The sequence below is a fragment of the Diabrotica undecimpunctata genome, chromosome 2, assembly GCF_040954645.1.
Source record: "Diabrotica undecimpunctata isolate CICGRU chromosome 2, icDiaUnde3, whole genome shotgun sequence".
NCBI classification, from domain to species: domain Eukaryota; kingdom Metazoa; phylum Arthropoda; class Insecta; order Coleoptera; family Chrysomelidae; genus Diabrotica; species Diabrotica undecimpunctata.
This window is the reverse complement of record NC_092804.1, coordinates 7,694,795-7,712,511: the sequence shown is the minus strand read 5'-3', so window position 1 is coordinate 7,712,511 and position 17,717 is coordinate 7,694,795. Positions and strand designations below refer to the sequence as shown.

General features: G+C 32.0%; 1 protein-coding gene across 1 annotated transcript in view; it reads left to right on the top strand.

Annotated features, from left to right (window-relative positions):
- Window positions 1-17,717, top strand: part of LOC140434137 (uncharacterized) — a 248,384-nt gene that overhangs the window by 167,199 nt on the left and 63,468 nt on the right. Inside the window, exon 4 of the mRNA XM_072522190.1 lies at window positions 14,295-14,500. Coding sequence (XP_072378291.1) covers window positions 14,295-14,500 — 206 coding nt within the window. The remainder of the gene's footprint in view (window positions 1-14,294; window positions 14,501-17,717) is intronic.

Here is a 17,717-nt window from a genome sequence, read left to right as displayed (position 1 = left end):
GGAACAATCTAATTATTATTGAATTTTTGACGTCAGTTTGTTTATTTAGGGCTGATATATGTTTAAGAATCTAGTACATTTCAATGAGGAATCTCTTTTCGTTTACCCAGGTGTTTTTCGAGGCATCTAAGAAGAATATTAACTGCGTAGATGACATTTGAGTTTTAATTAAATAGATTCCTTTTTTTATTAATATAATTTTTCCAAATAATTAAATAAGTTTCCAATTTTAAAAGTCCAGCTCTTTTAAGGTCCATATTCGAATAAAAAGCTTCATTAAAAAGAGTTTCGATTGGCTGGCAGCGAAAACTGGACGGGGGTTGTTCGGTTATCGAGACAACTATGTTAGAAGCAGTTGGAATTTTAATTCGGAAGAAATACCTCTCGGCGTGTAGTTCTTCACAGGCAATTTTTTAAATTGAGAGGTGAATTTGAACTGAAGATGTTATTTGGCAGTCTTTATTGGGTTAGTTATTCACCTATTTGTTGTGCTGTGTGCTATGTGAGGAGTTTGTAAAGCAGTGTTTCCAACATTTTGTTTTAAGCAGGACTTGAGCAGCCGAGTTTTGAAGAGTGCATTTTGTTGTCATCTAGGATAATCCGAAGCCCGATTCAGTGTTTTACCTCCTCAGGATTTGTCCATTTTGTGTTCCCAAGGGTCATTCCAGACCATTTGCAATTTGTGTGGGACAGTGTTTTAGATTTGTATCCAATCCCAAGACTTTCTTAAAGGAAGTACACCAGCCAGTGTTACCGGTACTTTTTTAAAATTTTTCAAAGTTAAATAAACATATTTTCGTTAATAAAAATGATATTTTAATGACAAACTAAAAAATTAGAAATAAATAAAATTCTTTTAAATAAAGTAAACTTTAATCTTTAATTATTATTTCAAAAAGGTTTAATATTTTATTTGGACATATGACAGTCAGTATTATCCTTTTCTGTCATTTGGTACATAAGCACAATTTTAAATTCTGTTTTGTTTAAAGGTTAACCTCAATGTAAGTAATCTTGATCAAAATTTTTATTTTATTATTTTAATTTATAATATTTTAATATTTTAATATATATTTTAATTTATAATAATGTTTAAATTGCTACAAATAGCTCCACTGTAAGGTTTGCTTATAATTATTATTTTTAATAATAAATATGTAATGTTTCTCATTAAACCAGGAGTTTAAAATTATTTCCTTTAAAAAGATTTTCACCCTTAAAAATTTTTTAATACAGAAAAGAGTTTCTTTTTATCCGGCAAGAGGATTCTTTTAAACGGCGTCCAATTTAAATAGCTTAGGAACCTTCTTGTGTTTGTTGGCCAGGAAATCTCTGTAAGAATTTTTTTGATTTCTTCCTTTGTAGTTACCCCTACCAGTTCCTCAAATAATGACACTTACCTACATTCCCAGCTCTTTAAACAAAACAATAGTAGACGTTCGCAACCGTTTCAGTTTATTTGCTTACCCTATCTCTAGCCCAGTAATTGCTCAGTGCACACGTTCAGTCCCTTAAAAGCAATTATATATTGTTTCAAGTGACTCCCAATGTGGTAGGCAAATTAAATCGTTACATGTTTGGCCAGTATTTTTGACATTTATGAAGTTAATTTAATTTTTAGTTAAGATTGCACGTTATTCAAGGGCACAAGAAGATTTGGAAATCCTAGTTCTGCTTTTTTGAGAAGTTATACGACCTTCTGGTCGTATAACTTCTCAAAAGCGACTGGTTCTCGTGCGAAAAGCGACTGGTCTGGTTAATGTAGCAGGAGATGCACTTCGCACAGGATATATGACAACATTCGTATATTTTTACAGTTGAGTTTTGGTCTTTAAAAACAACTTTCCTATAGTCCTTCTTATGTGTCACTTAGTAGCACCTCTTTCTTTACTTTTGATATCTGTACTTTAATTATGGTTTCCTTGAAATTGTTCCTCAATTTTCCTCTGGCTTATTCGCCTGATATATGTATTTATTTTTCTATTTATATACACAGAGTAGCCCAAAAGTCAGGAAAAGGCCAATTATCTCGTAAACTGCTAGTCATAATTGTATCAAATTTGAGGTACACCTCATTATTGGAATTTTCCATTCAATACGAGTTTAACCATATGTAACACTTATGATTTTATGTAGTCTGGAAGGTCTTAAATACTTAAAATATAAGTCTGGCAACGCCAAATTGTCTCAATAAATTTTTTAATACTATCTATTTTCAACTACATTAAAACGTAACAATTGATAAATTACATTTTTTAACATATGGGTTACTTTATCAAGTGTTCAAAAAATGGGCTCCATTTGTGAGTTGCTCCCTAATCGATGGTCAAATGCGTCTACCACATTTCTCCATGATTGTCTAGAAATTATTCGAGAGTTATCGATAATTCGTTGCCTTAACTCTGCAAAGACTTGCTGGTTTAGTTTTGTAAACTGAATTTTTCAAGTATCTCCAATAAAAATAATCTTTAGGATTGAAATCAGGTGAACGTGGAGGCCATTCAATTTAACCAATCCATCCTCCGGGAAATATCTCATCTAAATAACGCCGAACATTTACAACAGAATGAGCTGGAGCTCTATCTTGCTGAAACCATATCTGATTAAAATTGCCCCAAACAAGTTTCTCTGTGTAGGTACAATTTATTACTAAGTAACATTTCGTAATTATCTGTCATTAAATTTCCTTCGATAAAAAAATGACCCAATTAACTGAATACCCACTATACCTGGTCGTACATTTAATTTTTGTGGTCTCTGAGTATGGTTTTCACGTATCCAGTGTGGATTTACGTCACTCCAGTAACTTAAATTGTGTCGATTCAAACTTCCACATAGTGTAAAGGTTGCTTCATCGAAACAGCATATTATGTTAACGAAATTTTCATCATTTTCAATTTTATCAATCATTACCTCAGTAAACTCTAATCTACGATCGAAGTCACCTTCACTTTATTCTTACAATAAGGTAATTTTGTATGTTAATTTATTGTTATTTAATACACGTAAGATTAAAGAACGACCTACATCATGTACTTGTGCAACCTTGCGTGAGGATGTATATGGACCTTCAACAAAACTTTGCATTATATCTAAAGTTTTGTTGTCATTCATAACTCTTTTCGATTTACCTGATCGGTATCTATTTTTTACTTCTCCAGATTCCTCAAATCGCTTTACAGTTTTTTATGCCGCTTTACGGTTTTTAATACCGTCGCCTTATGTGAAGTTGGCTACTTCACAATAAGATCTTTTTCTGTCACCGTACCCCTCTTATTATTAGAATAGTAACTCGTTCTTTTTCGTTAAGAGCCATTTTAGAGAAGCAATTTATCTTTTCAAACCTCAACTAGGTACTGTCAGTTTTAGTTAATAGTGTAAATGGTGAACAAATGTCAAAAATGAAAGCATTTTTCTTTATTTTATGGAATGGAATCTTGGACCTTGAATGCGAAATCAATGAAAAAACTAGAATCATTCGAGCTGTGAGTGTACAGAAGAATTCTGAAAATATCATATACAGAACACGTCACAAACAAAGAGGTTCTGGGAAGGATGAACAAAGAAATGGAAATTTTAAATACAATAATAACAAGAAAATTAGAATATCTCGGACTTATTACATGTGGAGAGAAGTACACCTTGCTCCAACTGATTATGCAGGGAAAGATCCAAGAAAAGAGAAGCAGAGGGAGGCGTAGAATGTCATGGCTGCGCAACCTGAGAGAGTGGTACGGATGTACATCAAATGAACTTTTCAGAGCAGCCGTCTCAAAAGTCCGAATAGCTATGATGATTGCCGACCTCCGCCGCGGAGATGGCACTTGAAGAAGAAGACTACATAAAATCATAAGTGTTACATATGGTTAAACTTGTATTGAATAGAAGATTCCAATAATGGCTAAATCTATAGGGTGATAAATTTGAAAACCCAAAGTTACTAATAGTATAGGAGGAATGACAAATCTGGCAACATTGCAAATATCAATTATTTAATCTCCGTATCCCAAAATAGGTGTACCTCAAATGTTGTAAAATTATGACTAGCAATTTACGAGATAATGACAAGATGCTTAAAGGATTTATATATATTAATTATTTTACATTAACTAATTGTAAATTCCTACCCTGCAGTTGACGTATATTTAAAAAAATTAAGATCACATACACAGACCACTAATAACCCTCAGTGATTTATGATTACATACGGATCTATTTCGTTTACGGATTTACGGGATTTTAACTTGTAAATACTGGGATGAAAAGGAGACCAATACCTTAATTCCATGCTCAAACAGGAAGAATATGAAGAATGAATGTATGAATGAAGATAAATAATGAAGGACAAATTAAAGCTCGAAGCTGCTGCAAAATACAAATGATATTTTTTTTATCAATTGTAAACTAATTTCTGGATGAAGTTTACAATGTTAAAATTAGACGCGAGTTTTATACTTTTTTCAAATTTTTATGTTTTATTGGAAAGTCTTGTTAAAACTAACCCAAAAAAATACTAAAATTAACCCAAAAACTTTTTTGTTAATTTTACTGTTAAACCTAACATATATTTACAGCTAATCTCTTTCGACATAAGCCACCGAATGGAGGGTGATAAACTGGCAGAACCTCGAATCCAATCAACTGCTCCCTGTAAATCCCTCCTTCATCCGGATAACAGTGAACAACGAAAACTGTTTGATTTTTAACGGAACATACAAAATGTACGGTTTGTTTTAGTTCAGCGGCTGACCATTTATGGCGATTAAATATTCCAACTATGATTTTTCCCAAAAAACCTATTTCCATAATAAAAAAAAGTTTTCATTTTTAGAAATATTGTGGGTACTTTATATTTAACAATATGTTAAAACCTTAAAGATGTAATTTTCAAAAGTGTTTAAAAAAATTGTTGATGATTCTTTTGTTAATCGGTTGTCTGATTATCTGGCGATGTATCCTGACAATTCCATTTTAGCGACGCGATTTTTTCGGTAACGTCTGTTGTTTTTATTCTACGATGTATTTCTTCGTTTGTGATTAGATTTCTCAGAGAGACACCCAACATCTGGCGCTTTATATCCCTCTGAGTCACGCGAACCTTATGCAATATCTTTATCTTTTTGTGAGTATTAATGTTTCCGCTGTTCACGTCATTGTAGACTCGAGACACCAATGGAATATAATAAACGTCCGCACCAGATAGGGGCAAATGCGGATTCTTATCATTACCTAGTCGAAAGTAGGGTAAGGGCTAGAATTTCAAACATCAAAAAGGAAAGAGGCTCTAAATATGAACGATACAACGTAGAAGGTCTCAAAGAAACAAAAAAAAAATAAAGAGTATAAGGAAAAGATAAACAACAAACTAGAAAACAGAACCCCACATGAAAACCTAAATAAGGAGTGGCTAGAATGCAGAGACATCATAAAAGAGGCAGCTAAAGAAATATTAGGCATAGAAGGTAGAGAAAGGGGAACAAGAACGAATGGCTGGTTTAACAAAGAATATCAGATTATAACAGACAAAAAAAAACAGAGCATATTTACTGATGCGACAGGGGCACAGAACCCGACAAGCAGAGGAAGAACATAAATAATTACGCAAAGAAGAAAAGAAAACTCACCGAAAAAAACGAGAAAATATATGAACAAAGAACTTCAAGAACTACAAGAACTAAGTAAATCAACAGAGACAAAAAAATTTTATCAGAAAAGCAGAAAAGACTTCAAACCGAGAACAACGATGTGTAGAGATAAGAAAGGTAATATATTGATAGAACAACAAGAGATACTAAGTAGATGAACAGAACATTGAAGGAGATCGGAGAAAGACAAACCCTGACATACCATTAGACCAAGCAGACAACAGAGAAAAGACTCCACCAACAATAGCCGAGATTAGAGCAGCAGTAGACACAGATGAAGGAGGAGACGTACTACAAAAAACAATACATGAATTGATAACAAAGATATGGTCGAATAAACATCTACAAGCGGAGTGGAATAGAGGTATTATGGTACCATTACATAAAAAAGGAAATCAGTTAGAATGTGAAAACTACCGTGAAATCACGCTGCTGAATGCAGCCTACAAAATAATGTCCAACGTCATTTATGAAAGACTTAAACCACACGCTGAAAAAATAGTTGGCAAATAGGTGGCTTCTGTAGACAAAAGTCAACAACAGACCAGATATTTGTTCTGCGATAGATAAGGAAGTTTGATATAATTTTTCACACATTATTATTGCATTATCCATACGATCGGTCATAAGGACGATGTCATCGGCAAATCTCAAATGACTAAGCTTCTCTCCATTTATATTGATACCATGTTGGTACAGATGTGCCTTCTTACAAGTATGTTCTAAAAGCGTTGTAAATAGCTTTGGAGAGATGGTGTCTCCTTGCCGTACTCCTAGCTGTATACAGAATTTATTTGTTTCTTGTTCAGATAGTCCTACGCTAGCCGTAAACAAAACAAAATAATGTGACGATATCCAGATTCATACAACAGTCTCTATCAGGCTTCTTTCTTTCAAACCCAGTGCCAGAAGAAAAGTTGTTGGTGCTTCTATCTGATGCCCCTCCCTATATTGTAAAAAAAGGACACAACCTTAAAGTATTTTGTCCTAATTTGGTGCATGTTATATGCCTTCTCCACGGGATAAACCAAGTAGCAGAAATCTTCAGAATAGAATTTCCGTTAGTAAATAAGCTTAAGCTAATTTCAAATGTTAAAAAAGTATTCATCAAAGCCCTCCCACGAGTTAATGTGTATAGGGAGAGACTTTCTGGAGTTAGTTTACTACCAGAACTTGTAATTACTAGACGCGAACGTGGATTACCGCGTCTATATTCTACGCTGAACATTTTAATGCCGTTAAAGACTTAATTTTGGACATGGGGGACGACGCTGAGAGTGTAGTTCAAAGTAAGGACCTGTTACAAAGTGCAAGTGTAGCTAGAGATCTGCTTTTCATTAATGATCACATCGTTACACAGTGGACAATTCAGTTTAGAAGAATCCATTAGTGCCGTTGAAACTTTTATGGCTAAGTGTGGCAACGTTCCAGATAAACTTGGAGATCAAATAAGGTACAAAGAGGAACCGACTTTAACAAAAAACAAAGGGTTTAAACTTTTTAAAAAGTCAGAAATATCTACGAAAATAAGTCTTCTGACAAACATGTACCATGGAGTTATAGTATACTGCCAAAACTTCAATATTGTCCAATTACATCAGTAGACGTTGAAAGAACCTTTTCTATCTCTAAATACATTTTTATTGACAGAAGACAATCATTTTTACTGGAAAACTTCGAAAAGTATTTTGTTGTAAATGTCTTTTATAGTATTTCCAAACGAGAAATTTTATAATATTGTTATACTTCTTTGCAACATTTTAAAATAGTAAATAATTGTATCTGACTATGTTTTTCTTACTTAGTATGTGTATTTTTCCAAATAAAAACAAATTTTTGAACATAGTACTTTTTGCACCTTATTTTTTTTATCTATTGTTATGGGTTGAAAATGAACACGACGGACATATCGAAATATTATGTACTTTACTTAAATTTTTCACACTTCTTTATGTTTTCTTATCATATATTTCTTTATTTCACTCTTAGAAATGTCAAATTCGTCATGTATAAAATATTCTCATACACATAATTGTTTTGATTTTGTTTAGATAGAAGTAACAAAAATAAAAAATTAAACAGATTATTTTAAATGATTTCAAACTAGCTTTAGTCGTTAAGCTCCATACCTATAACTGAAAAGGTGAAGAAAGAGAATTGTAAGGAGAGAATTGAATGGAATCGGAGACCCGTGAAGGTTATTCGAGAACTGAGAAGACTAGCTGAACTGTGAGATAAGAATTGTTTGAGGTATGTTATTGGATGATTTTTAGGCAAGATGTGAAAACGCTGATTGAATCGAAAATTTAATTTACTCTGCCAACGAGGATTCAACTAGAAATATAGTTGGTCTTTTGAGATTTATAATACTATTTGGCTGTGTGGTCATATATATCGGTTTTAGGGGAAATTTTAGCGGTGACTTTACCGAATGTACTGGTTTATACAAAGTGATTTCAATGGTTTGTTAAAATAAATTATAGTTATATATTAGATAGTTATATGTATGATGTTTTCCTCTATACTAAAAGTGTTTAAAACATAATTGATACGGTAGCCAAAATTAAGTTAATAAACACTCATAAATAATATCTTTCTTGTTACTAAATTTTTTAATGATAAGAAATGTTGTTAATATCATTACTTTATGTAGTTCTTTTTGTCTTTTATCAAACTTTTTTTTATTCTAGTATTTTCCCATTGATTGTACATATAAGCACTTCTTAAATATTATGTTTTTAAGCGATTAAGCCACAATTATATTATTGGTTGCGATTGCCATAAAAATCACATTTTTAATTAACTAATATTTGACGTTTCGATTTGAAATTCGAAAATCTGTCTCAAAAAAGGTTTTTTTACAACTTGTGTTTGTTGGTTTCTGTACATCGTACACTTTTACTTGTAAAACAATAAAACCTATTTATTTTCTAATTAAATATAATAATAGTGTTATTATTATTAATCTGTGTTATTGCCCTGGAAAACAGAGTCTTCTAAAATCATTGCCACAAAATATTATATGCTTAGTATATAGATCGTTGAAGATTCTTAATTCTACCTTTTAATTCAAGTTCAGCTCTTAGGTATCATATCTTTTCCATCAAGACCAATCTATTTTAATGCTTGTGTAATAACACATCATCTCTTGCCTTGCCAAAGGCTTTATTATATTAAATTACATTCTATAAACAATAATTTTATTCAGTCTAATATAATTTAAAATAATTATAAAATCAATAATACCTTACAACTAAATTCAAAAACAATACCCATAGTGGGCGTTTATTATTTTAGTATTAACTAAAGATTAACTATCATTCGTCTTGAAGACCTTATCACCTAATTTTTACTTGTAATTAATCTAGTTAGTTGGCTGGTATCAAGTATATGACCTCTTTTTTTGAGCAGTGGTGTGTAGGTTCCCTTACAGTCATATCAACTTTTTTTGGTAATCTAATGTTTATTTGACCATGCTATGTAGTTATTTTGGACAAATTTAAAGGTGTTAATTCTTACCATACTTTCAGTTCAACAGTAAAAATGTTTCCTTTGTATTAATTATGTTAACGTGAAAACACTTATTTTCAGCTTTTCGCTAATGATGTTTCGAATAATTCCGAAACCATTCTGATAATTTTTATTCCTTTCTAATAATTTTAAATTTTATAATATACCATTATTTTTTTGTCTATATAGTAGTTGCTGCGTATAAAAAAGGGCAAATGAACCTCCTCCATAATTATACAACTATCAGCCTAAGTGTTTTTGCTAAAATATTCAAAAGGGTAGCTTATAACTTGATTTTGTCTATTTAAATGCAATTAATGTTATTTATCAACTACCTAAAAATGTTATTAGACTTAGAGCATAACGAAGATTTCCACAAAGGTGAATGGAGGATTGATATGAAGAAGTCTTTGGCTTATAACGAGCTGTAATATCACTGATTATAATAAATCTTATGGCTAATAAATAACATATTATTTACGGCTGTGAAAATATTATTATAGAAAATTAAAACAATTTTATCCTACGTACAAAAGATATATTTTGTTCTTATACTTTTTATCAGAATAAATTATTTGACAGTTTTAACTGTGTAAAAGTCCTAGAATCTCCGATTTCCTTCGATGTAATTCCTAATTAATTCGAACCGCCGACTTCCGCCATAGAATCCCCATAACCAATAGCGATTTTATGGCGCATCCACTGACAAATACTATCAAGAGGACTGCCAACTTAACTGGGAAGTCTTAAGAGATCCGTAACCGAAAGCGATTCGGGCCTATATTTCATGAGTTATCCGGCCCGCTGGAATAATTTACTTATCTTCTAAGACCTTATAATGTGAAACGAACCTGTCGTTTCGTCTTAATAAGGTTATTGCATTTATAGCTGTGGTAAATTTAGCGGAATAATTGATCTTACCTGCAATTATTATGCTTTAGTTAATAATAATAGGAAATACTACCAAATAAAGTCATGTATATAGAGGTAATAGATTTCATTAAAAAAATTAACAGAGAATACGATCATAGTGCATGAAATAACAAATAATTTCTCTTGATGATAAATTATTCTTGTGCTTAGCAGTGTATTATATAAAGGCATAAAATGTAAGTCATTTCTAATTGCATCTTAGTAATCGAAAAAAATCCTGATCCTTAAAGGTAAAATAGAGGGCCGTAGAGGTGTAGGAAGAAAACAAGTTTCTTGGTGAAAAAACATTCGTGAATGGACACAGATATCAAAAGCAGGAGAATTATTCCATATTGCAGAAGATCTAGAAGCCTTCGCAATGGTGATTGCCAACGTCGGATAATTCTGATATGGCACGCAAAGAAGAAGAAGAAGAATAAAAAAAGCCAACATTTACCATAATATACCAGGAATATTAGCAATTGCAATCACATTTTCTCTTTTTTAAATTAATTCAGCTAAAAAATTTGTTATTGTTGTATTTGCTACACCTTACGTGATAAGAAAAGCGAAAATAAAAAAATATATAGTGATGTTATTTAAAAAACGTATGTTAAACACGGTATTAACATGTCCCTGAACGTATTAGAGATTATATACGAAAATGGTTGCGTTTCGATTTAATTTGAGTCTCTTACCACTCCCTAACACGTGTTTCTGGGTCTACCCGTCATCAGAGAGAGTTTGTAAGAAGACTCAAACCAAATCAAAACGCACCAACTACTCTGGCAACTATAGAAAAAAAATTACCAGAGTATTCTACTAGAGACATCTAGTGAGGAAAGATGAAGTTAGCTGTGTCGAGTTAAGCATCGCTCTGAATGGCTTGATTAAGCGTGAGTATACAATTTAGTTTAATTGCTATTGACACAGTATTAGAGATTAATTTTCAATGGTAAATAAATTACCGAATAACAACGAAGAATGAAAGGCAAAAACACAGAGAAAATGGGACTTAAAAGAAAAAGAAGTAAAAAGAATATTTGTACAAGAAGTAAATAAAGAGGTTCAAAGAACAACAAATGGAGGAACAGTGGAAAAAAATCAAACAAGGAATAAACAAAGCAGCAGAGTAAGTGGTTGACAAAATGCAAAATAAAAAAAGAAATTATTGCTTTGACGATGAATGCAAATTGTAACGATTATTTTGCCTACCACATAGGGTATCATTATAGGGGGTTGAAAATTGGGCACAGAAAGTATTGGGGTAGAAATAGGGCAAGCAAAACAAATCTAAACTTTTGCAAACGGCTACTTAGGGTTAATTTGGAGAACTGGGTCGTGGATAAGTGAATGGCAAGGGAGCTTAGATTGGGGCAACTACAAAGAGTAAAGCAAAAGGGTACTTACATAAATCTCCTGGAACAAAACACAATACAAAAAGGTTCTCAAGCTATTTAAAATGGACGACGCTTTAAAGAATCTTTCTGCTGGATAAAAGAAAAGGTTCTTCCTTCCTAAAAACGCAAAAAAGGGTTAGAAAGTTAGTTAAGAGAAATAAACAAAATGGTTTAGGAAAAAAATTTAATATTTATTGCTGTCTCGCCACAGTTACAAATATAAGTAATAAAAATAAATTACACAATATCAAAAAGAAACGTACAATTGGTAATGGGCGACAATTTGTAACGGAAAACCATTAGAAATGAAAAATAGCTTTTAAATGGAACTATGCATAGCGGTTAACCTTATAAAAAAAACACAAACAAATATCTCAATTTATGATTAGGTATTTACCAAATATCAAAAAAATAAAGCTAGCTGTCAGATGTCAATATTCAATTTTAAAACCAAAAACAATTAATATGGCAGCCACACATTAACATCTACAGTTTTAATTATTACAATTTTTTAAACTGTTACGAAAGCAATTATTATTAGAAAATGTTTATTTTTCCTTTAAATTTTAACACAAAGAGTTACCTGGATTTCACTAAAATATCTTGAAAATTTCTGGGGATGGAAACTGGACTTACACTCTCTGCCAAACGAACAAATTCATCTCCAAACTGCGGAAATATTCTAAAACGGGGCTTCTTAGGACAAACAAATTGAGGCTGGAAGTTGTTCACTGGGACTCAAATTTAAGACTCGGCCTTTCGAAAATTGGAACACATGTTGGTACCTTTCAAATCTGTTGGAAACGCCGCAAATCTCTTAGATACAAATCTCTTAGGTGAGAGACGACATAAAACAAAAACAGCGATTACTCTTATTAGAACTGACACATTATATTGAGTATAAATCACTTTTTTTTAACAAATTTGCCGGTTCTTGACGCCGACACTCACAGCGTCTTGACTGTTCAAAGATTTTTCCAAACCTTCACTGTAACTACTCATAAAACTTAACACTGCTACTACAGTACACATTTTCCCATGATAGAAGACAAAAAACACAAAGCATTTAAAGAAAAATTTGGACTAACACTAAAACCAACTGCCCGTGACAGCGACCTCAGCGAGAGTGATGTAATTCTTTTTAAAATTCATTCGACCAACTCGGTAAAAAGCAGACGTATAAACGGGAATATTTATTTAACGCGCAATATCCTAAAGTGGCTCTGGATCAAAGAATACTAAATAAATATGCATCTGTAATATATAATCAAACTCTAAAATGTGCTTATTATCGATCTCGGCGACGCAAAATACTTTTTCGGTGTTTTAACTTGTACGATATGAAACAGAAATACATGGAAAATATTCTTCGGTGTTTTAACATATACGGAGTGATTTCAATATATACCAAAGAATTTTAAAATGCTACAAAATTAGCAGTGGAAGAAAATAATACAAAAATATTGAAATGGTTAAGCACAAGCAAAGAAGAGAAACGAGAAAAATACAAAGAACAAAGGCAAAAAACCCAGAAATTATTTAAATAAAAAAAAAATCAAAAAGTAAAAGAAATTATGAACGAAATATAAACAGAAAATAAAAGACACAACTCAAAATCATTGTACCAATACTTAAAACTAGGTACCGAAAACGGACAGCTAATATAGCTAAAGAAGCAGAAAAATGGCAGAAGTATTTCGAAGAAATATATTAAGAAACGGATGGAGAAGAAGAAATAGAAACAATAACGAACACAGAACAAGATGATGAAGAAGAAGGATTGACCTATACAGAAGTGAAAAAACATATGCAACCTTAAAAACGGAAAAACAGTGGAAGAAGACAAAATATGCGCAGAACTTATAAAATACGGTGGGGAGGCACTATACAGACAAGTGTATGAACCAATACAAAATATATGAAGCAAAGAAATACTGCCCGAAGAATGGAAGGAGGGAATTATAGTGACAATCCTAAAATAGACCATAGAATATGCAATATATTATATAAATAAGAAGTAGTATTTAGAAATAGAGACTGGACAATCAAAGACATAGAAGAATCGAGAAAAGTAGTGAAAACAGCGAAGTCATACCAGAAACTGTAAAACCCAGAATGGGATAATCCCTCAAACAAAAAGGATCTTCAAGTGGTAACAGCTCCATCCTCTTTGGGAAAGTATAGCTTGTATATATAGAAATAAATTACTACATAATGTTAAAAAAATATGCCTGCTAAAAAAAATATATTTTTAAAAATGCCTGCCCGAATTTCATCATATAAAAATAAAAAAAAGTGGTATACTGTACGGTACTGTAGACTAGCTTGAAGCTTGATCCTTTTTACTGTATTTTAAAAAAGACAATTTAAGTATAATCTGAGTTATATTTATGAGGAACAAGAATAAGGCTCACCTTTACTGAATTTATTAAAGTTGCATTATAATTGCGTGTAGTTGTAAAAATTTAATACAACTATTGATAAACAAGTTACAAAAGAAGACGATGATGGTTTAAAAACTAGAGAAAGGTGGTTTAAAGATGTTAAAAAAATGCTCTAGTAAGGATATTAAGAATAATATAAAAGTTTCTGTTCTTAGTCTTAAATTACATATTGTGTTACTGGTAAAGAACAATTTTCTTACATATATTCATATGTTTACCTTGATACATTATTTAATGATTCGAATACGTAAATTCTTCTTGACATGATGACATAATACCTTAGACCTTTCAAAATAAGTTCAACAATGAAGTGAATTCAGAAATTGTGTTGTTGAATCTTCAAAAATGTATTGGTTTTTTCTAAATCGAAAATTTTTTTTTAGATGCCCCAGTAGTGGTAGTCCGTGTCGAAGAAGTGCTACTAGTGGCCCTGGTGCTCGTCATTTGGGTGGCAGCCATCGCTCTGTTCTTCAACCGTTGGGGAAAGATTCGAATGCTGGAGCCCTACCAGCCAAAATTCCACCAACAGCCCCACCGACCATCCTGTCCGTTGGCCCCCCTTAGCCCCCCTGGGGGTGTGACGAATCAAGTGAGCCTCAGCAACTCTACTACTTTGCCTACCAGGGCTCAGAAACAGCCGAGCGTATGTGTGCTAGTTCTGAGAATGTTAGAGCACGTAGATAGAGTGCTTTAGCACTTAGTTTATATTAAAAAGTTTCACTATAAATAACACAGACCACGTATTTTATTACATTCACCTTCTGGCAAATATACACTAATGATATCTGTACAAAATTTAAATTTTTTTTTTTACAATTATAGCTTAAAATATGTTTTATATACAGTTGGAATCACGGTATTTAAAGCTTTTTCAGAAAATATGCATCTTGCCTAATACTATTTTTAAGAACACAATTTAGGTTTCATTCGGGGAATCGAGATTTGTGAAAAATTCACTCGCCGAATATGAGATTAACAAATTACGATAAAATGGTGAATTCGCCTAACTCGGCCGCCATAATTTCTATCGAATAAAGCTCACCGCGCGTGTTACTAATGTTTCAGCTGACATACAGCTTGAAGCTTATTTATCAAAGTTCTATGTGAGTTTAGAAATTTTGGATTACAAATTGTACTCATTTTAACCACTCCGCTAGCAAATTTGGGTGTATTACTCAGCATGTATCCGACGTTATCATCGTCAGGCATTATATTGGAAAATCTGGGATTTAGCTGAAGGTGATTACCACTATGATAATTAATTAGAGGTAAATAGTGGGCCGAGGCTTGCATTAGTCTATAAACTTCGGCGTAGGGTGGTTTTAAGTATCTAAAATTGGAGATTTCATCTCGTCGATGCTTAAGAGTTTATCGATTAAAAGCTAATGGAAAGTGGAAAAACACATAGTGTGTTGAAGTTAAATTATTTTTTCGACTTTTACTAAACTTCACTGTTTATTTATATTTTTTTTTTATAAAATTCGGCATAAACTGAACCTCAAATAGAAAATAAAAATGATTTTATATATTATAAGTATACATTTCTTTGGAGGATGTGTGCCTGAATGAATCTGGATGATAAAATTTTAGCGATAATTTTTAGAAATTAATATAGTCTAACTCTATAAGTATCTCTGGTATTATCCTTGTACCACATATTTTCGCCAGAGTAAATGAGTAGTACAAATCAGATTTCTACCTAGTTACATATATACCTGTATTTTAATTAGTAGTGCATAGATGGCTCTGATATCGGAACGTTTACGCAATTTGTAAACATTTTAATGGTACAACATTTATACCAGTGGATTCTAGTGTACTTCTTTTTTGCAATTAGCACGTGGCTGAATGTGTTTTGTTATATTTTCTTTAAAATCTGACCATTGAGGAGTGCTATAAAAGGTAAGTGTTTTTTATTAAAAATATAAGAATACTGTTTAATAGTTTCAGAATAAAAAATATATATCAAAAGTAAAGAAAATTGAAAATTATTTTAATTATGGTATTTTAGAAAAATGTAACCTCAAACTTTCTCTAAAGTATAAATATTTATAACCATCACAAATATGCTAAATTGGTTTCATATGTTGTGTTGGTCATTTTTGTACATTTTTGTAATATATTATAAACCAATCTATCCGCGGTTAGCAAATATTTTCCACAATTCCCCAACATGCATGATTTTTTTAGATGTCCAAAAACTATTCTGATATACAGTAATAAAAGAGGGGCCTTACAACTGAACAATTAGCCAAAATAATACATTAAATTCACTATGAAACTAAGTTCCTGTAGCTGGCTGTATACCATGTATCACAAAAAAAATTTTATTTCAAAATTTTTAGTAAACGGTATAAATAAAATACCCAAACGGGCTATATCACAAATACAGAACGTTTTCGGAATGTAAATTCCATCATCAGTGTAACAAAGTGCACACGCTATGAGCCACTAAAATATATGGGTGAAAACCCTTTAAATGTTATAAATTTACAAATATGTTACATTATATCCTATTAAAAATTAGGATGTTTAAGTTACCATTGGAATTGGTAACATGGCAACATATGGCTCTCCATCGGTTACTTGGTCCTGAGTAGTGTTGCCCAAATTCAAGAACAAGACGAGACTTAGACAGTCTTGGTCTTGGTCTTGCGCCAATACATCTGGTCTTGGTCTTGGTCTTGGTATTGCACTCCCGGTCTTGGTCTTGGTCTTGGTCTTGCAGCAAGAGTCTTGCAAGTCTTGCAGTTACCCATTAGCCTATTGCTATTTATTAAACGTTACTAGGGAAGTTTGAAGCCTAGATCTAAGCGATCCGTGCCTATGCTCTAACTAACCCAGCTATCTACCATGCCCCATGAAAGTCAATCAAACATGGTTAAAACACAAAAAAACCAAATTAATGACATAAACTTGACTGTATTTTAAAAAACATTTTCTGTCTAGAAAAGTATTGATGGACCTCGACCATATATGAAATGGAAATCTTAAAAAAGATTGGTACGTGGCAAAAATCCAAATACAGGTATCAAGGGCACATATTCTTTGGGTGATAAGATAACAAACTATAATCCACTTATTAAAGCAACATAGTTAGCAAAGTTATTTTACATTAAGGAGATATCTACTTTACCAAAATAAAGTAGTAGGAATATTTTTTTAGGAACCAGAATTTTGGTTTTTCAGGAAGAGATATTTGTAATTCTTTTTTGTGAAAAGATATTATATGCTTCCTTAAACTTGAAGTGTTTCTGTTTTTCATTTTCATTTTAACCTTTCTATGTAGGCACAATTCAAACAAAGCAATTTGGGATGCACAAATAATTTCGAAAAACTCATCAAATTTGCTTTTAGGTCTTTTATATCTATAATTCCAACGCTCACTACTCCGACTATTTTAAAACTATTTAAATCTTTGTCTCCCATGTCAAATTGTAAACTTGTCAAATGAAGTTTAGTGATGTCGAAAAAGTACCTACTACTATAAATGTCCGTTACTATGCAATACCCTAAGTATCTAATAACAAACCGAGAATTATATATCGTTACTTCGTTATTCTAAATATTTCGGTATTTTGTTTACACGGTAAGCTACATTATCTGTTATTAATAAACTTTTGAACCGCGCTCTTTCAGCAAATTTGGTTTAACCGAATGATCTCATCGCACACTCAGCAGAAACAATGTTTAGTCTTAGGTCGATAAGATTTGTTTATTTAGATTCCTCCTAACTAGATTATAATGGGAAAAAAATTGAATTATTAAGTGAGTGCCCGTAATAATAAGTGTTATATTTTTTATAG